Source organism: Leishmania martiniquensis, chromosome 32, assembly GCF_017916325.1.
Source record: "Leishmania martiniquensis isolate LSCM1 chromosome 32, whole genome shotgun sequence".
Lineage (NCBI taxonomy): Eukaryota > Euglenozoa > Kinetoplastea > Trypanosomatida > Trypanosomatidae > Leishmania > Leishmania martiniquensis.
Genome location: NC_090167.1, coordinates 1,550,802 through 1,572,686, shown reverse-complemented (window position 1 = coordinate 1,572,686; position 21,885 = coordinate 1,550,802). Strand labels below are relative to the sequence as shown.

General features: G+C 55.7%; 7 protein-coding genes across 7 annotated transcripts; all 7 read right to left on the bottom strand.

Moving 5' to 3' along the window:
• Positions 1-1,857: 1,857 nt before the first annotated feature.
• On the bottom strand, positions 1,858-3,510 carry LSCM1_02058 (uncharacterized protein; the record flags this gene model as incomplete). Its single annotated transcript, XM_067319652.1, has 1 exon — positions 1,858-3,510. One exon carries the CDS (start codon positions 3,508-3,510, stop codon positions 1,858-1,860), a length of 1,653 nt encoding a protein of 550 aa, XP_067176201.1.
• A 924-nt stretch (positions 3,511-4,434) lies between these two features.
• LSCM1_02057 (uncharacterized protein) lies at positions 4,435-5,214 on the bottom strand (the record flags this gene model as incomplete). Its single annotated transcript, XM_067319651.1, has 1 exon — positions 4,435-5,214. The coding sequence occupies one exon, from the start codon at positions 5,212-5,214 to the stop codon at positions 4,435-4,437; it is 780 nt and encodes a 259-aa protein (XP_067176200.1).
• Positions 5,215-8,829: 3,615 nt separating this feature from the next.
• On the bottom strand, positions 8,830-9,645 carry LSCM1_02056 (uncharacterized protein; the record flags this gene model as incomplete). Its single annotated transcript, XM_067319650.1, has 1 exon — positions 8,830-9,645. The coding sequence occupies one exon, from the start codon at positions 9,643-9,645 to the stop codon at positions 8,830-8,832; it is 816 nt and encodes a 271-aa protein (XP_067176199.1).
• A 1,136-nt stretch (positions 9,646-10,781) lies between these two features.
• LSCM1_02055 (uncharacterized protein) lies at positions 10,782-12,863 on the bottom strand (the record flags this gene model as incomplete). Its single annotated transcript, XM_067319649.1, has 1 exon — positions 10,782-12,863. One exon carries the CDS (start codon positions 12,861-12,863, stop codon positions 10,782-10,784), a length of 2,082 nt encoding a protein of 693 aa, XP_067176198.1.
• Positions 12,864-14,251: 1,388 nt separating this feature from the next.
• LSCM1_02054 (uncharacterized protein) lies at positions 14,252-14,809 on the bottom strand (the record flags this gene model as incomplete). Its single annotated transcript, XM_067319648.1, has 1 exon — positions 14,252-14,809. The coding sequence occupies one exon, from the start codon at positions 14,807-14,809 to the stop codon at positions 14,252-14,254; it is 558 nt and encodes a 185-aa protein (XP_067176197.1).
• An 872-nt stretch (positions 14,810-15,681) lies between these two features.
• Positions 15,682-18,666, bottom strand: LSCM1_02053 (uncharacterized protein; the record flags this gene model as incomplete). The annotated part of the gene is made up of 1 exon (XM_067319647.1): positions 15,682-18,666. One exon carries the CDS (start codon positions 18,664-18,666, stop codon positions 15,682-15,684), a length of 2,985 nt encoding a protein of 994 aa, XP_067176196.1.
• An 811-nt stretch (positions 18,667-19,477) lies between these two features.
• LSCM1_02052 (uncharacterized protein) lies at positions 19,478-21,148 on the bottom strand (the record flags this gene model as incomplete). The annotated part of the gene is made up of 1 exon (XM_067319646.1): positions 19,478-21,148. One exon carries the CDS (start codon positions 21,146-21,148, stop codon positions 19,478-19,480), a length of 1,671 nt encoding a protein of 556 aa, XP_067176195.1.
• Positions 21,149-21,885: the final 737 nt, after the last annotated feature.

Genomic DNA, 21,885 nt, shown 5'->3' with positions numbered 1-21,885 from the left:
GCGAGAATCGGCACTTGTCCTTGGAACCTTTCACCGTTGCAGGCGCGTGATCACTGCTGGCGTCGGCATAGCAGCCGCATTTGCGAGGTAAAGATGGTGAGGAGGGGTGGTAGTGCAGGGCGCCTGCTCCATGCTCGTTCAGAATCGGTTGGGCGTCGCTACCTTACACCTGCTCATAGACTACCGTGACGTGAATGAAATCGTGCTTCACGAAAGCGTAACAGAGAGAAGTTTTACTTACAGAAGTGCTTGGAAAAACGGTTGATCGGCTAGAGAATCTTTGAGACATCACAAGCAGATCTATGTATGAATAAGAGTAGTAAGTCGTGCCTTACATCTCTTTCCGATGTTTTCCGGAGAAGACACTGAAGTGCGCACAGGTATGCCAGAGCTGAATAGGGGAGAGGCTGCCTGGTATGTTTACCGAAAAAGTGAGACACGTTGCTTAGAAGTAGTGAAGCAAAGCTCGAAGCAAAGGAAGCGCCACAGGCTAAGCAGGATGAAAACGGAAAGAAGGCAGGCGCTCGCTTTGTGAGCGAAGTCACTTTGAAAACGCGAACCAAAAGACGCTTGCAACCGCGCCAAAAAGGAGAAGTTCAGAGCGGACAGCAAGGTAAGCGGTAAGAGAAGCTGCTGAGTACCCACAGTGTTTGGTGATGCACTGCAGGTGCCTGTCTGTCAACTGAACAATGAAAGGTGAAAGGGGATAGTTTAGCGGCACTCGGAGAGGCGTGATGGAGAAAATGGGCACCAGAGAGAGAGTTCACCGATGCATGTGAAGCAGTTTAGCGGGCTGTGACAGTCGTGGTAGAAAGAGCGTGCTCTGACAGCTACTGAGCATGGACGCACCAAGGTGATGAGCAGAAGAGGGCGACTGCAAAGACTATTGTCGCAAAGACAGATTGGGTTCGTGTTAAAGCGTCTTGCAAAGGCGTTTGAAAGCGCCCAGTTGAGGTTGCTGACTGTTATACATGACTTGCCAGCCGATCACTGATTCTGATCAAAAGATGATGGGGAGAACATGGGATGGCAGTTATTGTAGGAAGGTGTTGCGTCACAAAAGCAACCTCTTCTCCACTTACTGCACCTTCGATGCCCCTTCGGGGATACTAAAGTGGGGCAGCAGAGGGGGAATACCTTGCGCTCTTTGCATATGTCATTGCAAAGCAAAAACACCCAGGTAAGATTAATAAAGCAACATGTTTTAAGACTTTGGGCACATTATGCCAAAAAAGAGTAGTACAACGGTACCTTGCGCGACCTGTCGTATACCCAACGCATGGTGAGAAGCAGACGTAGACTCAAGTCACCGCCACTCACCGCTGCAGTCATCCGAGCGCAGGTCCTCCGCTTCAAAGTATGCACTTCCTCAATTTGTAAGAAATGTCACAGTCGCTTCCTTTCATGCAGGCTCGCATCTGGTGCAGCCCTGAGAGAAGCACAGGGGGTCCGCAGTAGCACGAAGACGGGGGGCCAGGTGAGATATGTGTGAGGCACCTTAGCGCCTTGCCTACCACATTCAGGGTACAGGCTTGTGCACCTTCGCAGGCCGCGCCACCACAACGTCACTCAGGGCCTCGCCGTCGACATCCGAAGTACGACATTCCGAACTTCTCTGTATGGTATGACCTTTGCACTGCCACCACCGCAGATGGTTCAGCATTGGAAGCGATATGGGCTTCTCAGGTACCCTTGGGGTCGGTGCCAGCTCCCATCACTACGGTGCTGTGTCCCCCGTGATAAAAGGATGGAATCAAAGGAAAAAAAGGTATTGTAGCCCAACCGGCAGACAATAGCCATGCAATGTCAGGCACGATTCTTTCCGCATGCGTAATCTTTAATGTCCACCTTTAACGGTCATTTGTACGTAGCATTACTCAGCTTCACAGCCTCTCTGTAGCTAGCCAGCTGATCCAAGCCAAGGACACCGCTCTCTTCTAGCGTCGGCGGTCTGTACGCACAATCTGTCGGCCTCGCCCACGTCTCTGTTTCGTAGCTGTATGTGTGGCGAAACATGCACTGGCGCGCACCCTCATCCAGGACCCATGTGTCCGCTGGGTAGTGCGACACGTTAAAGTACATGTACTTATATTCTCCCTTCTGCACGGACTGCCGCCAGACACCAGTCAGGTCGCGCGGGCCATACTTCAGCTTCTCGTACAAGCCTTTGGAGCGGCTTATGTAATTCAGGAACGCACGGCCGCTGTAGTTGACCTCGGTGCCGTACTTCTCCAGGTCTTCTCCCACAAACGGACTGCCGCGAAGATTTGCAGCATTGTAGTGGTGCCAGCGAATCGCTGGACCGTTGTGCTCCCCATACAGGCTTGTGAAGCCGTACGAAAAGTGTCGCCATCGGATATCGATATCGTCCATGTACGCCGGAAAGAAATTCTCGTCAAAGTATCCAACGGTCGATAGCGCCAGCCGCGTGACCGCAATCGTCCCCAGAGCCCCCGGCACAGGTGTGACAGTAGCCACATAGTTACCAAAAAAACGGGTTCGGAGCTCTGCATCGGTCACGATCCCGTTTTCTCGGTTCTCGTCCGCAACCATGTACCGAATGCGGTCCGGCAACAGCGGCGCAGTCCGCACATTCAACGGAACGCCGGGGAAGCCGCTCCGCAGCACCTTCAGCGGGCGTCCGCGCGGCGCCCATCGCTCGTAGTATGAGAAGTTGCCCTCACGCAGAAGGCGCTCCTCTAGCTCCACCTCCGTACGCAACGCAGCTAGCATCGAGGCATCGTCGCGTGTGTTGTTCTGCACGACGGCCACCATCGTCGCAAGCAGTCCGGGCTCAAAGATCACGTCAACGCCACATGCAAACACCCACGGCACCTCGTCCGCTGTTCGCTCCTTGAGCGCCCATTCGAATCCCTGGTTCATGCTTCCCGAATAGCCGCGGTTGTACCGGTTCCTCACAATAAGCATCCTTCCACTGTTACCGAAGCGCCGCTCAAGCGCGTCGATGACAGCAGTCGTTTCTGGGTCACGCTCATTCTGGATCACGTAGTGATATCGCACAGCCACGTCCAGTGAGCACACGAAGTACGGAAAGAACCTCACGTCGCCCGTCAGCGGCGTAATCAGCAGCGGGATGGCGTCCGCCATCTCCGTCACTGTATGCAGTGGCCGCCCACGCCTGTCGAGCCGCAGAGTCCACCGAATGCACTCCATCCAATCTTTTGGGAGCCGCATCCTGCTCCAGGCCTCCATCTCCTTAGGAAGATCTTTTCGCCTTGTTATCTCAGTCAATAGACTTTCGAATAGGGCGCTATCATTCGATGTGTGGGGGCCCGATTCCGAGGCGGTGGGCTTCTCCAGCGCACCAGGCCCACCAGTGCTGCGACTTCCACCATATCGCAATACGTTTGCGTCTAGAGGCGGCCCTAAAGGAGGCTTACTGGGAATGCGCAGAGGAACTGTATTAAATACGACTAGAGCAACCACAGCAACGAGGGCAACTGCGATGAGTGTGCGGAATGTCATGAACAGGCAACGGCTCCGCAGCATGCGCGCGGTGGTCTTACTCCGCATTCCTTCTCGCATCTTGCCTAGTATTGAGCGGTTTGAGTTTGAACGCCGCAGTTGCCACCAGCGCCGGCGAAGCGATCTGGTGTGTGGCGCAGCTTTTCAGCGTGTTGCACTGAGGGCGGCAACGTATTGCGAGTACAGGGGAGCTAGCGAGGTGTGTGACTGTTGCCGAAGACAACGCGGTGTATGAGTGAAGCAGCAAGCAATATGAAAGGAACCGATGCTCGCCAAGGAAGGGCGGCGTGGGGAGTGAAATGAAAAAAGGAAAGAAGAGTGAATAGTAAATAATGGAGGGCGGTGGTAGCAAGCTCACCAGCTCGCAGCCGGCATATTCCACCTGGGTATGGTTTCGTAAGATAGATGTCAGGAGGTGACCCAGTAGCCTCCACAGAGGCTAGTAATGGACTCAAGTAGCTCGTGAAGGGCCATCCTAAAGAAAAAATCATTCGACGTCCCCAGAAACGACGAGGCCACTGTGCTACGGCAGAGAGGCTCGATGAATGTAAACGGCTCAATCAGTACAAGCAGTCAGGTGCCAAAGGGGGGGCTTCTTTGCTGCTTGGAGGCGATTTCTAGGATAGATCTTGTTCTCTTCGCAGGCGTTTTGAATGAAAGGAGAAAGGCCACACAGTAGATGGCACGTTTGGAGAGGCCCCAGAGACTGATGGGGTGTTTAAGCAGAAGCATGCAGCAAATCGCATAGGGCTACTGTGGTTCAGTGGCAAGAATACTCAACGCCCTTTCAATGGCCATTCATCTTTCCGTGGGAGCGGCAGGCCATGCCGCTGTGCCCCGCCTCATGGTGAGACACGTGTTCCACTCCACCGAGTAAAGAGGAGGGTGAGAGCCGTCACATATGTCGTCAAGAGGCGCCCGCACCGCATCGAGGAGGCGCTTGCGTCTTCACACGTGATTGCTCACATCTTTTCCGCTTTCATGTACCGACATCGTGGTGGTCCAGTCAGGCACCGGCCACACCGCTTCGTCGTTCTGCAGCAGCCGGGCTCCACCTGGCGACTTCCGCACGGCGCTCAGCAACGTGGAGTTGAGAAGGTGACCGCCCGCGGCATTAATGTGAAGGCCGTCATCCACAAGAAGTGACGTCCACGCCCCTTCTGGATCATAGACGTCCATCTCAGACTCTGTTGCTTCAGGAGCACCGTAACGTAAAAAGGCGGTTTGCACATCCACTGCAAACGCACGCGGTGGTTGTTGTGTGCTGAATTCGCGTAACACCTGCAACGTAGCCTGGCGATAGAGGCGCGTGGCTGCATAGTATCTCCGCCTATCGGGGTGCGACGCGTTCCAGTTGTTTTCGTGAACGGGAGGTAAGGTGAGCACGTACACGCCACCTTTCGGATTCACTTTTAAGAGAACGATCGAAATGATAGCTCGAAGGTTTTCAGAGAATTCAGATGGAGGAACATGTTGCCCCCCTTCAGCGCAGTCGTTGCAGCCCAGCATCACGGTAACAAACAGTGGTTCACGAACCCAAGCCGGTATGATACTGTGGCAGCGCTTCGGATCACGTAGTATCTCCAGAACCCACCGGGTATTGTACCCACTGAGCCCACTGTTGACAACATGGGCGCGGCGGACCAGCGCGTCACTGATGCTGGAAACCCAGCCGGAGCAGTAGCCCTGCTGGGTGATGGAGTCGCCGAGCAGCAACACAGCGTCCATTATCGACGCCGAAGGGTTGTGTGATAATCAAGGGCACGCTTTATGACCTTGTAGAATTTGTCTCGCGTGGTACGTTGCCGAGTATTGGCCTCCCCGGTGATACCGGCCACTCTTGTCTGCAAGTCTACTGCTAGTCCTTTGGTGTCAGTGAGGAAGACTGGGCTGCTGTGGTATCGGAGAACCGTAGAGCCGCAATCGTCCCTTTACTAGGTAACTTTTATATGGGCGGCGTGGCAAATGTAGGCGCTCACGTCACAGTTCCTGTTTTTTTTTTCTTTGCTGCCTTTACCTCGTGGCATTGAGGCTAGCTGAAGTGCTGGCGCTTATCCTGGTCTGCACTCCGTGAAGTCGAATCGGACTGCACGACGCGAACCGGAATCGGTTGGTCCAGTTCGATATACCTTTAGTGCAAGAGGGGCAGAAGAGCTGAGGTTGTGCGCGTGTATCTGTCGGCTGGACCGTGGTAGCGATGCAGGCCGAAAAAGGAAGAAGGACAACCGAGGAGGTTTTTTGGTGTGTTGCAGCAGCAGTGCAATGTTCCAGCGGGAGGTGAAGCCGCACATGCGGGGCAGAAAAGGAAAGGAGAACCTACGAGTATGTCTAGTCAAGCCTGACGATGGCCTGGTCAAGGATGAGGCCACGTAAAATATAATGCGATCGCATAGACTACAGGGGATCAGATTGTCTTCCCTGTAGTTTTATTGCATGGGTGCCCCTGAGGAACAGCAAGTAGCGGGCAATCTTAAGAGGAGCCGGACTGGCTCAACTAGCAGCGTGGAAGTAATCGACTAGGAATGTGATTGGGACACAGGTAAGACGTGGATCTGCAGCGCAGATAAGCATCGGCAGCTGTGAGAAAGCAGCAAACCGACGTGAGGCACTCCTGTGGACCTTGACCAGTACTCCAGGGCGTTCATGCTCTGAAGCGGGAGCGAAAAGGCGAAACGCTGACAGCACACATGTGTGCCACTACCCAGTAACTTCCCAATGTTTGCGGTTCTGCCGACCTAGCCTTTGAGGCGAGCACTTGCTCAAAGAGGAGCTGAGGGCTTGGTCGAAGTAGGGGACATGTTCTCCTAGGCGGCATCACTTCTAGGGCGGGGAAACGGCCATCATAGGGAACAGCCTTTTCGAAGTGTGCAGGTGCAAGCACAGGGGAATAACAAGAGGCCAAGCAGCACGTCAACATTCGCCCACCCCCCACCCCTCGTACTGCTTTAGCCCGATTCCGTCACCCAACGAAAGCTTTCGAGAGAGAAGTGAGGCTCTGGCCATCGCTTTGCGGAGATGCTTCTACCGCTTAGCACTGACCGAGTTTCAAAAGAGGGTGCGAGCACCTCGAAATGGTCCCCGTCTACGTGTATCGCGGTCCCTAATTCATCTGTTTCTCGAGATGCCTACATCCAGCCTGGAAAGGGAGCTTGCGATCATGGATGAAGGGTGCGCACACCTGGCCCCAGTACAAGAGAGACATCATGGGGTCCAGAGCGCAAGGAGATCGCCGGGCACCTTTGGTGAGATGCCGATGAACTTAGAGTGCCGACTGGCCAGCGACGCTACCAAGCGCGCTCAGGAGCGACACCCAAGTTCCTGTGTAGCCTTCGTTAAAGGGGGGAGGCGAGGGGAGCGACCGGTCCGCGGGCGAAATCGGAGGTACCGCTGATTAGGAGTAGTGGGTCCAGCCGCATCACCCGCTAGGCCCCAAGTATCCGCATACCAATTCAGGTGCCGCTGTAAGCTTCGCAAAGCGCCACACGCCGCGGCTGGCACAAACGCCGTGAGAACCGCCCTTTTGGAGTTCGACGCGCAGAGACTAAACAGGTTGAAGAGCGGCAAGAGGAAGTGGACGTCGCAGCACGCCTCTGGCCATAGCGCTACCGCTGTTCCGCGCCTTGACCTCTCCAGTAATTCGGCTGCTTTCATGTGCGCCGGCAAAAGGCGCAGGTTCGATCGGCCAGGGAAAGCGCTCGCGCACGCGGTCACCTGACAGTTACCCATGCGCAGTATGTCGACACTCATAAACGCCGAAAGCAGCTTTCCGACCGTGGCGGTGGCCTTGTAAACGATGAGGATGCGCATTTTGCGAGACCGCCATCACGGCCCTACACCGCTTTGCCGCCTAAAGGGGCGCGAGTCGAATCCTTCCAAAAGGGAGAAGTGTAAGGGTACCGGGCTGAGATGGTAGCCGCCGCGGTTGCCTATATGAAGCGTGAGCGAGCCTGTCTGTCCCTCAGGCCTCGACCGCTTAGATAGCAGATCACGGTCGAACCACCACAGCGCTGTGAACAGGAGGCAATGCACAAATGTCTTCATACTTCTCGCGCATTTCTACAAAAGGAAGAGAAGGCGTCAATGAGTCTTGCCGCAAAGCAATCCAAGTGGCAAGGAGAGGGCACACCGTCGCAGGTGCAGGCCTATCAGCTCCGCAAACGAGCCCACAGCGGGTATGCTGTAGAAGGAGGTGTCTTGTACGCCAAGAATGTAAAGGCTTGTTGCATGAAGAATAGGGAAAGTGACCCAAGAGCTTGTAGCATTCACACGGCCACAGCGCTATCCTCTTCGTTAAGCTGGGACGCAGGGCTCCGTAGTAGAAGGCCGCAGCGCCCTGAATGAGAGCACTGCTGCGGTACTTCTTTGTCCCAAGCTCAGGCCCAGGTATCAGCTGGTATTAGGAGACAAGCGCCTCTGTGCCATGTCGCGCTGCCGGCAGCATTTTCTGCCTCCGCCACCCCCCTCAACGCATCTTCAAGAGCTCCCCTTTGCTGCTCGAGAACTTCAAGACCCGCCACCAGATGGCCGTTTCAATGGCCACGCCACGCGGTGTTGATTGACAATGTTGTCCTTGATGGTCGGTGAGCTTGCCTGACGAATCGGAAAGCGACCAGCACGAGCTGATCCACAACCTCCTTCTTAGAGCGAGGAGCAGCAGTCTATCCCATATGGTCTGCCCAGGCGGCAAACCCGTTGTCGGCGAGCGAGTGCCTACACAGCACGCCTGGCTATTCGTGGGCCGGCGCCTTGTGCACACGAAAGTAGTGCAGCCCGACGCGCAAAAGTGAGAGGGGATCTCCCGCTGTCCTGTGCGAGTGCGAGCGCGGTGAGGTGTGTGGAACCGATCTCACACGCCGCTGAGTGCCACTTGTGCAGTATGTGAAATGGCAGATAGCCAAACAAGAGAGAAGATGAGCGAAGAGAATTCGCCCTGAGATGGGAAATCTTTTTTCCGTTCGTTCCGGTTTTAAAGTGGTGAGAAATGAGTCGAGATACGGCATTACGGGTGTAACAGCAGGCGCCCGTGTGCTTGTTCGTCTGACGCTAGAAGACGAGCAGGGCCCATCTTGTCGCCAACGTCCGTTTGCAAAAACGGCAGCAGCGCAGTTAGCGTGCAAACGACTACAATAAAGGAGCCTCTGTCATCGGCTAGCGAGAGCATACCCCTCAGTCCCCCTGCCGCTCCACCATTCGAGGTGCCAGAGAGAAGGGTTCGCTAGGAGACAGTGCGGTGTTTTGTTTTGTCTTGCTTATCGCACAGAGCACTGCCTTCGTGGAGCCTGCTAGTATGTTTACGCGCGTTTATGTACTTAGCCTCCCACCAACTGCGCACACGCGCGCGCGTCACCTGAGAGCACCCCGAAGCCACTGTGGAACCAGCACATGTGCATCTTCACGCGGCCCGGCGTCATCATCAAGCTGCAACTTCGACCACTCAATCTCCTCCGGCGGTTCATCAGAGCTGATACTGACGTTGTCATCACTGCGACGGCGCTTTTGCCGCTTCCACTGGATTTCTTTCTCATCGTCTGAAAAATCGGGACGGACATATTCGGGCAGCTCCTCGTCATTGATGTAGCTAGCATCCGTGCCTTTGGCAGCGTCGCACTGATGAAAAGGGTCGTAGATGATTTGCTGGTGAAGTAGATCATAATGCAACGACACCCCCTCTGCAAGTCGATGAGCACTCAGTAGCTCGCAGAAGTCATGACGTGTCGACTTTACCAGGTAGAAGGCTTGCTTTACGGGGCCAAGGATAGAGGATACAACGCCCACACACGTACCGTCTGTCAGGCAAAGCCGTGTTCCCGCGCCCATCGTGAGTGTCTCTGGAAGAGCTTCCGCAACAAATGAGCGCGAAGCCTCCGACGCTGTGTGAACCACCGCCACAGGTGCCTCAGAAATCTGCCTGAGAGGAAGCACGAGGGCTTCGTCAGCCACGGCAGAATCCTCTAGTGGTAAGTCATCACCTTCGAGGGCAAGCCAGCCCCGCTGTCCTCTGCCTTCGTCATTGATCGAGGCGGAGGAAGCAACAGAACGCGTCGAAGCCGCCCGCACAATGGGTTCAGAGTCGACAGAACTAATGGAAACTGCGCGGCGGGTGGGCTTCACATCCGCATAAATGGCGCCCACACTCGCACTTGGCATAGCAGCGTTCATCTCCAGTGCGGGAAAGATGAGGGGGAAGGGGAAAAGCGGCGGTGTGCCGATGACTGCGCATACGTGGCGGAATGCGTACAGCCGTCTTTGGGTGCAGTAGAGAGGAGGGAGAGTGAAGGGAAAGAAGTGTTCTTTTCTGTGGCTGCGCCCAGGTGCACTGCGTACTGAGGGGCTGCGTGCCCACCTTTGCGGAGAGCAGCGTAAACAGAGCCACGAAGGAAACAACAGCGGCAGCCACCGCCATGTGTGCGACAGCCAGCTGCGAAGCAGTAAGCAAGCACAAGAGGGTTATGGCATTCTTATCGGTGACGCCGGCTCCTCTTCCTTTTATGAAGAGAGATGGTAGGCAGCGCACGACAAGTGAGGCGGTGATCGCTGAGCACTGGGCGTCGATTAGGATGCGGGGACGATAAGAAAACAGCGGCACTGGCCAATATCCAGGAGGCACTACTGACGATGTTTTTCGGGTTTTTTTGTAGTGTTACGAGCGCTTTCAGGGATGATGTTTGTGTGTACAAAGCACTTATTGGCAACATTGGAAGTACACGTCGAGCGTGCTAAGGGGGAAAAAAAAGAGTGCAGCAACAGACAAAGAAAAAACAAATGTAATGGCAGAAGGGTGGAAAAACTGTGAACGAAGAACACAAAAACACCACGCAGATAGGGTCCGCTCGGTCAGCAGATACATGCATCTGGCTCTTTTTTTTTCGCGCACAGGAAGGCCGCGCTAGACAGCCTACATCTGTACAGGAAACCCTTTCCACGAGCATGGCCAGATCATGGAGAGCAGAAGAAGCAAGTACAAGTTCAAAACAGGTATGATGTCCTGCTTGCATCTTAGCAGTATCCCTGACGAGGGCGTGAGGGGTGAGGTGCGAGCAAGAGAGGGGCTCCAAAGAAGAAGAGGCTTTCCAAAAAGAAAATGACGAAAAGGCAAACGTTCGGTGCGCACACACACGTATACACAGAAGGCACACATTCCACAGTAGCACACGCTGAAAAAAAAAGAAAAAGATAGCCCAAAACGGAAAAAACACTGATGATAAAATCGCCGTAAGCGCCGAAGCATCGCGGCGTTCTCGCAGCTTCGTGCATTGGACACTGACCAGAGTGCTGGGCGACGGCTATGTACATCTTCATTTACGCGAGTCTCGATCGGCAGCACGCAACTCTCTGTAAAGCCGGACAAAGCTCTGAGCTTCGTCCCTGTAGAGTAAGCCCGCATTTTCCTGCTTGAAGGCGCGTTTGACGCAGTCTCTGCTACTCACGCTGTCGTGTATCACACCTCGAAGAGCACTAGGCACATGTGTGTCCAGCTGCGACTGCTCAATCACAAAGGCTTCCGTCAGACCCACACTTGTCACAGAACACGCATACTGGGAAAGGGACAAGGCGAGCTCGTAAGCCCCGATAACACGACTCAGACCGCGGAAGGACTCGCTGGCGGCGCTAATAGTTATTGGTACCCTTACGGTGATATGTTGCTCGTTTCGTGAGATAGTGATGTCCAGGAGACCGCTCATGACCACGGTGAGGGCGTTAAAAGTCTTCCCCATGAGCGAAAGGCGCTCGCCGTTGAGAAAGACGGTCGGCGTGCTCGACTCAAAGAGTCGAGTGAGCGTGGAGTTGGGGAAGCAGAAGGACATGTACGGGTCTGTTCTGAAGCACCGCAACGCCTCCTTGTCCTTCTGCATCTCCAGCGCGCGCTCCTTCTTGGCTGCGTTGCGGCAGTGCAGCAGCGCCGTCGGCTCGCTCATGCCCACCTCAATCAGCACGTCCCGGCTCAAACGCCATATGTCACAGTAGTTCACGCTGACGATGGAGCTCCGCTTGGGCTCGTTGACGCCGCAGGAGCACTCAAAGACTCCAATGCAGCTCCCTTTCAAGACCCTTCGATCAGGTCCTTCATGATCGCGCAAGACGGCCTCACCGTCCTGCACAAAGTAGGTGGAGGAGTTCATCTCCCCCTTCCGAAAGAGGTAGTCGCCATCGTGGAGGACAATCGGTTCGATGCTATCGATCAACCGCGAAAGGCTTTGGTTGCTAAATCGTGAAAAGTATGGGAAGTTGCGTAGGAAAGCCACGTGCAGCGGGAAAAAACGCTGGAGGTTCTGGCGACGGCGCACATCTGTGGCCTCTCGTTGCTTGCTTGCCACCTCCGGGCTGAGATCCCTCGCCACCTCTTCGTAGTCCTCCGGCGAGACAGCCCAGTAGCCGAGGTCCGTCTCACATATGATGGAAGCCGAGCGCGGCTCCTTGCAGACGAGAGCAAACTCCCCAGCGTAGCATGGCGCGTCCATTTGGAAAACACCACTTGAGTTTTCTTTGATGCGCCGCTTGTCGAGGCCTTTCTTGCGAAGGACGATCGACACACTGCCCAAAGTGATAAAAAACATCACACGGCCCACGTCACCCTCGTGCATCAGGTAGCTGCCCTTGCGCAGGTATGACGGTTTTCCTTTCTCCGCCAGCTTCTCCAGCAGAGACGGTGGCCAGCCCTCAAAGAACGTGCCGCGCATACTCTGAATGAGATGTGGAAAGGGAAATGGAATGTCGCTGAGATGGCTGCGCGTCATCTCCGCCGACTCTCTTCGACGGGCACGGAGCGTGAGAAATCTCCGAACCATCGGGGCCAACAGGAACCGAAACGTTTCCATTGCCTCCTGTACTCGCCGCTCCTGCATGAGGGCCGCAAGGAAGACATGGCACACAACAATGGTGCACCACTTCCTCGCACGCGCCAGAGTCTTTTCCCGTCTGTTGATTTCCACCAAATGGTGGTGCTTGTAGAAGATAAACTCCCGCCGCTCCTCTGCGCGGGAAAACGTTGCCTCTCTCGCCTCCATCTCCGCCCGATTCGCCTCCTCCACCTTGTCACGCACCTGGCGAATGTACGGACGGCCATTCCGCTTTTTAGCAGATATCAGACGCTGCTGGAAGGCCTCCGTGTCGACAGGTTCACTTTTCTGCAGCCGTGCTAGGATCATCTGCCTTTCCCACTTCGGCAGCGTGCGACCTCGGCTGCTGCTGCCATCGCTCAGGCCACAGTTCAGTAGCGCATAGCGTTGAGAAGCGAAGGCAGCCGGCAGTGGGGGCACACGAAATGGAACCAGAAGAGTGTCACACGCATCACTCTCTTCCGACGAATCCTGGCTTCGCTGGAGATCGAAGAGGGCATCCGTCAGGAATGCTGAGTCGCTCATGTGGGGTTGCATCATCATATGCAGCAGCGTGAAACGTGGCTGTGGGGAGACGCTCGGTGAGAGACACAAAAAGAGGTGCCGGTAAGTGAGAAACTGAGATGCGGTCAGGTAGCGTGAGTGCAGGTGTCAGAGACAGAGTGTGAAAAAGAGGGTCACAGAGGGCTTTGGAGAAGGGCATTTACAAAAACTGTCGCGCATCAAGAGGGAACAGGAAAATTACGGCTCAAGTCGTCCTGGGGCGCCACAGACACCATGATGCAAGGAAGAAGTGTGACGGGCAGGTGTCCATCCTCCCCCACCGACACAAACACACACACACACACTGCAGAGCCGTAGCCGCACTGGGCTCCCATGCATGGAGCGCCTCTAACAATGCGAAGGCGGAGTGTCACACTCACGCGACTCCATGGCACCACTACACCTGCACCTATGCGTTCTCCCGATAGCGAAAGGAAAAGGTGCCGTACCTTCCTTGTATCAGATACGAGTTGTGCATAGAGCTCGCCCACAGACCTCTCTGCATTGTGGTGGTTGTTTTTCTTCTGCTGCTGAAGCACCCGAGGTCCTTTTAACAGCACGGCTTGACGCACCAAGACGTACACCCGAAGAGACGCTCTGGCGCACAGACGGAGAGCAGCACTCGAAAACGCCCAGTAAGAAGTATGTTCTTATGCTTAACAGGTGGCAATGTCACAGCACCCCATTTTATCACACAGAGTGAACGAGACTTCAGCGTAGTATGGGCATACCGCCTGATAATCGTGCGCTGCAAGGCAGGCGTGTAGCCACGCGCTACCACAGTACGCCATCTTCTCGATCTGAGCACTGACACTGGGCGACACCCGGCGTCAAGCTGCAGCATCCGGCACAGCTGCTCTCATGGCTAACGACCCCATTCCGTACGCTTCCACAAAGTCTGGTGCAGGGTGCCTACACCCAGTGAGCTTCACGGGCTGGGTAAAACTTGCTCAGTCGCGCTGACGCTTGGCGCACCATACAGACGGCAAGGGCGTTCGCGCTGTCGAGCCTCGCCCAGACGAAACGCCGTCGAGGACCGGACTACTTATATAAACAGCTACGGACGGTGCTGGTATTGCCAAATGGCTGGTTGGGCCCTCTCACCACCACCACTGGCGGAGCACTGGCAGAGGATAAGCATAAAGGGTGAAAAAGCTGCTTTGCCTGCTAATGTCCACCGCAGAGCACGGTCTTGCAAATAGTATGGTGAGGAGCGTTTCTCCTCACTCATCACCCCCTACCCCACCCCTCTCGCCTTGCAGCACAAACAGACACAAAGACACCCTCATTGTGGGGTACGCCAAGCGTTGTGAAGAAAGCAAGAGTGATTTCGTCCTTTCATGTGTTGGAGCCCTCCCGCTCACTTCGAGGAAAGGGCGGCGTTTTTATTCGTCAGGGTCGGTACATTTCGCCTTTCGCTTTGTTTTTACCCGGAAGAGATCTTCTTTGCGGAGCTCGTCGGGTCCTGTCCAGCGCCCAAGCTTCTTGAGCTTAGCCTTTATCTCTTCCACATCCCGAGGATCCATCCGGTCGTGAAAGCGTCGAAGAAACTCTTCGGGGCTAACAGGGTCTACGTGGTTGTGCACCGCTTTCAGTGTATCGGCGTCGTACTTGTAGTACGTCTGATTCGTCTTGGAATTGTGATAAACTGGCACAAGCCCGGCGCGAATCGCCTCTAAGATTTGCTGGCCTTTGATATTCATCAAATCCGCCTCCTCATTTGATACGTGACGGTTAACCCAGAACTCGTACTTGGTCTGCTTCCATGCGCGAATAATCGTCTTTGTGTCCGTGTCGAATTTCCGCAGATACAGCTTCAGTAACTTTCTGTACAAGAGGGAAGCGGGGATTGGCTTCAGGTCAAAATTCTGGATTGGCGCGGATGGGGTTGGGGCGCTGAACTCTACCTTTGGCGGCTGCCTGAGGCACAATGAGCGAAACATTCTTGGCAATTCACGAAAAGGTCGAGAGGCGGCGCTTGATCAGCGAGCCACAGCCACGCCTGTACGCGTGTGAAAGAAGAAGTGCGCGACGCGTCAGAGCGTGTATGATGTAAGAACGCGGTCTGCCGAAGCCGGCAAGTCTACCGCGAGAAAAGACGCTGCAGCAGTGGTTAAGAAAAGAGTAAACTCAACAAAACGCGTCCGTAGCGGCGAGCAAAGAGGCAACCGCCCGAAAGGCAAACACAGAATTCGAGAGGGGGGCAGTTCGAAACGCATAACTCACGTGGCAGCAACGAGGCAGAGCTATATCATCTGCACGTCCACACAAGAGGCAACGTCGCAAAGATGGAGCAAGAGTGAGAAGAAGATGTGAGCCGAGCTAGCAGACAAGAGCTACTTATTTGATGCGGGGGTTAGGCGCGCGACACCTTTCATGTTTCCCACAGCATGACGCTTTCTGGAGAGCCAATATCAGGGCCTTTACTAGCAGGCGTAGGGCGCGGAGGAATTGCGCTGAAGTACTAGAATCAACGACAGTGAGATCTACCCAGAGAAGGACAGCGTTGTTCTACATGGCCCAGTGCCTGCGCATGTAAAAGGTGAGGGATATCCTTCGTATCGTTCCGCAGCTCTTCTTTGGCACTGCCAAAGGGCTGCTGTATTACTTTTATTTTTCTCTTTTGGATGGAACGGGTTATGCGTTCTTGTGTCCTGTTTAAAACGTGAGGGGTTCCCGCGTAGCGGAAAGAAACCAGGGCCGTCCACTTCCGTTTCACTCCGGCTCTCACAGCACCTTCACGTGACCTACTCTTTCGCTGTCTTCAAAGGTACGCCGTGGCGCTACCATAAATGACTAGGTCTTCGGAACAGCATCACGACAAGGCCTCGCAACTTTGCAGTGCACCGAGCACCCAGTCCGTGGATGCATCCTGCCCGCCTTGCTCCGTATCCGGGTTGTACTCGTACACGGAGGGCAGTAGCCTGATGAACTCTTCTAACTCGTGCAGCGGGGGCAGCTTCGTCGCAGCCTTCTCATCCAGCGCCGCTTTCTCCCCCGTCCCTACGCGCACAGAGGCGAGACAGTCGAGGAGAGTAGGAAGCTGCACAGACTCGGACACAATGGCTAGTCGACTAGGGGGGGCTGTCGGCACCGCTGGGAGTTCCTTACGGGTGTTCTCAGGCGCATCGTGGAAGCGTGAGGAATACGGTCCGCGATGTGCTTTGTCAAACCTTCCCCGCCCCCCCGCACTCGAATTCCGGAACGCCGCTGTAGAGGACCACATCGCTTCCTCGGGGAACGTATGCGCTGGCTGAGGCGTAGTTGTCGGAGAGGCACCCCCCTCGTCGCAGTGAGCAGCCTGAGTTGCAGTGGGGTCCCTCAACGGCAGGGTGGTGGCTTTCTCACCACCCAACAAAAGCAGTGATCGCTGAGGAAGCGGACAACGAAACTGAACCGTGTCGTAGCGGTGAGGTGCTGCATGCGGGAGAAGAAGCTTTGCTGTGAGCTCAATGTCACCTGTGTATGCTTTCGATAGCGGCCTGCAAGGGAGGAAGAAACGGTGGCGCAGCTGCCGCGAAGCGTACAGGAAGTTCTGCGACTCAAGGCCATCACTGGAGGCCACGTCCTCCAGCTCGCCGAGCGTCGCCCCCACCGCCTCGCCACAGGATGGGTCGGCAGTGAGAAGGGTAGCGCAAGCGTCGAGTACCACTTCGTCAACGCCACACTCCTCGCAGCTCCACCCCTTGCTGATGCCAGAGCGCAGCATCATCTTGAGATGCTCGCACCACTGCTGGAGGATAACAAGTGCACTCCTGGAGGCGCGATTGCGAATGAGCTCTAGCAAAATCCACTGAGAACAGAAGAGGTGAAAGGGGCGCAGAAACGCGGCCGGCGTCCTAACAGCGCCGGACTTTAGCAGCTTCCGAATCACAGCCATTACAAGCGAGAGAAAGTCGACCTGGTGCATCACAAACCTCGCCACCAACCGGACGTGCTGAGCCTCACCTTGTGCAGTGCCCATTCGCATATAATTCACCGCCAGTACAGTGATGTGCTGCACCTTTTCTAGTGCCTCCTCCGCCGTAGCCACCGCCTCGTCGCTCCGCACATAGTGTAGCAGCCAGGACCGCAGGTGAAGCAGACACTCTTTCACCTCGCTGAAAGCCAACTCAGTGGCGCTCAGGTCGGCGTGATACACCTGCGCCACGAAGAGTCGCACGCACACGTTCCACTGACAAAACGAGACGGCCAAGTGAATCGCTGCGGCGACGGTCTGGAAGCGCTCTTTGTCAGACAGCAGTGGCTGCTGGCGCACACAGAAGTCGACCAGCTCCATCCACAGCGTGGCCTGGTGAGGGAAGAAGCAGGCCGCCATCGTCATGAAGCTCCGGCATCGGCTGTAATGCAGAACTTCTCCGCCAGCACCAGGGAAAAGCGGCCGGCGACTACGCTGAAGAAGCGTGTACCAAAGACTCCACAAGTCCATCTCGATACGCGACAGCACCGACTCCCGCAAATGAAGCAAGGTGGCGGGACCGTCGATGGTGAGGGGTCGCGCAAGGTAGAGCGTGTAGGGGAACTGTACATGCGCGGAGGTGGCCGGCCCCCACTCTGTGGGATAGAAAAAGTACATGAGCCGTGACAGATCCTCCGCTTCTGTCTTGACGCGCGCCAGCCGCTTTTCCAGCTCCACTCTCTCATCTGGTGCCACCCGACCACGGTATTCGGTGGCGACAAACATATCGTACTCCTCCTTCACAGCGTCGAGGCCCACGAGAGGTATGGCGAGGATGCGGTTGTACATGCGTTTACGCCACTCTCGGCGGCGCATGTGATCGCGGAAGGAGGCGGATCGCCAGTTCATGTACTGCACCCACAGTGAGGTACTTTGCGGAAGCATGCCGACATCGCGGCGCAGGCAGGTGCGGTACAGTAGGTCCAGTGAAGCGCCATCTGGCTGCACGTACTCTGCCGCGAACGAGAAGAAGAGCGAGTAAAGCTCGCAGGAAAATGTCAAGGGCAGGTGGCGATAAAACGTATTCAGTAAACGCAGGTAGCCTTCATAGGCGTCTTTCGTGTCCATCTCGCCACAGCAGGCCTCTAACCGAGTCTTCTTGGCCAGTGCAGCCATCTCGATCCGGACGTAGACGCAAACGAGTGGTGCCGCGGTCGGAAAGTAGTACAGTGCTGCGTGCCATACCGACCGCACGGAGGACACTGGAAATGAAATCAGCTGGTGCAGCAGATGAAGCCACGCCATCGTATCGAACGTGTTGCGGTACACGCGCTCCGTGTTCTGCAGGATAGACGCCGTCGCGTTGGGTACGTCCAGCTGTGCCTTTTCGAGATCTGCGACGTCATCGTGCCCGAAGAGAAGGCCATTTTCCAGAGTCGTGAGCACATTCCACGGACAGGCATACCCCCTTCCTACCTGATCGAGGTCAGGAGCCTTTGCAACGCCCAGTCTGCGAAACACCTTGTTCGCGGCACGACAAATGCACGGCGCCACGTCCTTGAATATACCACGGAGCCGCTCCATCTCGAGTTTCTCGGCCACGCTGTTGATAAAGACCCCCCACTTAACCGCCTCTGGAGCGTCATCCGCGATGCCGCAGGGCGCCTTTGCTGCATCCTCGAGCTCCTTGAGAAGTTGGCACTCCAACTCTGGTCGGGGGAGGCTAAAGACGCCAAAGCACGGATGGCGCCGCAGAGACTGTTGTAAGATGAGCCGGCTTTCTTCGCTGAGCTGCTTCTCTGCGGGCGCCACCGAGGCGGGTGTTGGTGGTGGTACCGACTTTGCAACAACGTATCCGGTAAGGCTGCGAAGGCGCCTCACCAAATCATCGATCTCAGACATCTCGAGCAATACCCTCGACTGGAAGGGGAGATATCGCAGTGCCGTCCGTGCCACCGTTCACCGCCATCCAGGTGAGGGCAAAGAGACGCTACAGATGAACGATGGCGGCAAAATCACCGAGCCTGCGTGTGGTTGTTTTGCGTGAGTGTATACGCATGTGCGGGAGGGAGGGGGGAAAGGACGGGGTTATGAACGCACCCGCCGCAGAGATGCGAGAGAGACCGTGGAGGAAGGAGAAGGCGTACACGACGCGCAAAAGACATTCATGACCTCAGCTGTGGAGAGCGAAAGAGGAATGTAAATGCTTGCCCGGCATCAGTGACTCAAGCAGGTCGACTGAGTAGAATGCGCGCCATCTGCCATTCGCGTTGTCCACGTTCAAAAGCGTGCCCACCACCTACCAGTTGCCAGCGCAGGATAACAGAGGGGATACAGATGCAGTGGCGACGGAGCGCAGAAAAGGAGGAGGGGAGAGAAGAGCGACTCAGCGCAGCTTTTGTTTCGGCTGCGCATTATGGCTACGCACTGTGCGTGGCAAACATCTTCATCACTTCCGCTGCTATTCTTGTATGCATATGTGTGGGGGGGGGGGTCATCGGAACAGGTGAGGCTTACAGGGGGGCGCTACGAAGAGGGTAACCGTGACGGTGCCCAAGAGAGGCAACACACGTGGCAGAAGCAGCAGCCCTGAGGCAACCGTATTCTGTGGAAAGAAAGAGGGAGAAGCCTACAACCAACACTGTTGCCTTTCCCGTCGTCAACCCCTACCTCACGACCTCACAGCACGTCCGTGAAGCATCACGGCCCCTCCTTAAATGGGCAAACAAGGGAACACTCGCAGACCCATGTGCACAGCGCCACGTGACATGCGCTTGTCCAGGGTGCACAACAGGAAGCGCTCCACGCAGCACCCCTTCACGGTGTTGCAGTAGCGCCGCACATGATATTTCAGGAGCGAGAAGAGGGCCACACCCTCTGGAATTGATGTGCCGCCAAAGTTGCTCATCGCCTTTGCCATGCGAAAGTAGTGCTGCAGTGCCGCACACACACTCAAAATACGAAGATCGGGATCGCGCTGAAAGGTGCCGGCAATGTTCTCAGGCATGGCGCGATACGCAAGCTGTGGGATGATGTTCAGGGAAGAGCACGGATACTCCGCAGCAATGGACAAGACGTACACGTGGGGTTGCTGAAGCAGATCCACCGCCCGTGACCACAAAACCTTTCGAACATCATGGGGAAATTTCCCTTTCGGCCCCCATATATACGCGTACGCTTCGGATACAGTAGTGAAAGGGACCACCACCGTTGCAGAGCTGTATTCTTGCAGATCTGGATACTGTTGCTTCATGTACGCGTAGAAGTGCTCCAGCGGTAGCTGTTTCTGCACCAACTGCAACAAGAAATTTGTGTCGAGCACAATGAGCATCGCCTTTTCCTTCAGGGCACCGTCTACAATGCCGCCGATGGAACGAGAATACCAGCGTGGCACACGCATGGCCTTGCTGTAGATGCTTGCCAATGGCATAAGAACGCTCTGAAACTGCCGGAAGACCTCCACTGGGGACTGCATTCGGAACTGCTGTGCCACAGTAACCGCGCGCGCCTCTTCCGGCTCACGCGCACGCATGCGATCCGCCGTCTGCTGCACCACATCGTCGACGGAAAATGCCGCGTAAAGGTCGGCTTCGTAGAGGCAGTCTACGAGTTGATTGTAGATAGACATGTTTGTGCGCGCCTCGGCCCTTGTGGCGGAGAGCAGCTGCAGCTCGTGCGCTGTATGCAGAGCAAGCTCCCACTTACCCGTTTCCTGCAGCGCTGGCAGCAGCGCCGAGAGGAGAGGTGCGCTCATTGAGTGTCCGGCCGCCAGGGCCGCCGCTGCCAGCCGCAGCGCGGAGCGGTGGTCGCTCAGGCGGCCGAAGCAGCGCAGGAGTGGGCAAATCATGATAGGGTGCGGATCCACTTTGGGCTTCATGTACAGCACGCCGAGAGCCAAGCGCCACTGATTGCTCTTGCTGAGTGCCGAGAGCACCAGTCGGCGCTGCAGTGCGCTTTTGATCAGCGCCGGTCGACTCAGCAACGTCTCAAGGGCAGCCTCCCACAGGCCAGCAGTGGATGCCAATGCGAGCTTCGCGCGTGCACCTTCCAGAGTTGCACTGTTCAGATCCTCTTGAATGACGCGCCGAAGCCCCACTACGCTTCCACAGCTCTTGTACCGCTTCAAGGCCGCCAACACAAGGCTTTTGTGTGGTGTAGCGGGGGCGATCGGCGCCTTGATCAAGTCATAGTAGAACAAGGACGTGCTGTGTGTGTTTGGCATATACGTCAGCCCGTGTTCCAGTTCTGCAGGCGTCGGCTGATACACTCCTTGTAGATAGCCACAGCACTTTGTGTACGCTCGGAGCACTTCCTCCCATGACTGCGCCCTGCTAGCTGCTAGCACTAGTGGTAATGGTGCGCTGGCGTAGAAACATGGAGGCATCTCAGCAGGCGCAGCCGGCTAATTTTCTTGTTGACACGCAGGACGCGCTCCAGTAGATGGCAACAAGGATGTGGCAGATGAAATGGAAACACATATACATGAGCATGGAGAGACACACACACACACATGTATACATAGGGAGAGACGACCCATCGCGCAGCACTCGAGGCGACAGGAAAGGGATGAGAGCAACACGGAAAAAAGGAGTGGGGAGATAGAAGGACATGTCGGCCCGGAGGAGAGTGCAGGTGGCTTGAACGAGCGACCGAGTACGGTCCACGCATATGGATAGGGAGGAATACAAAGATGGGAAGAGTCAAAAAAAAAACTGCGGATGCCGTGCCTAGCAGCTCGAGGGTTGCTGCAACATCCTCCAGGTGCTTCCATACGGATGCCGAGCTTGAGTGAATGCTGAAGGAATGTTGCACTCCGTCAAAAAAGGCGAAAACGCCGCGACGACGGATGCACTTACCGTCATTCGCCGGCGTCTTTCACACCTTATTTTTCCTCTTTGTGGGGATCGCTGGAGCGGTAGAAGACGCGTGTGGAGTTAACTATACATAGCAGAGCTCTTGAGGTGGTCCTGAGTAACTTCAATCTCCTTCCCTGTCCCACTTGTCACAGCGGAACGCGCGCACCAAAGGAAGGAGATAAGGAAAAGAGCGCGCAGCGCCAATGACGGTGGGGAGTGCGGAGAAGGTGCTGTCAAGGCGTAGAGGCACACCTGAACAGGCTAG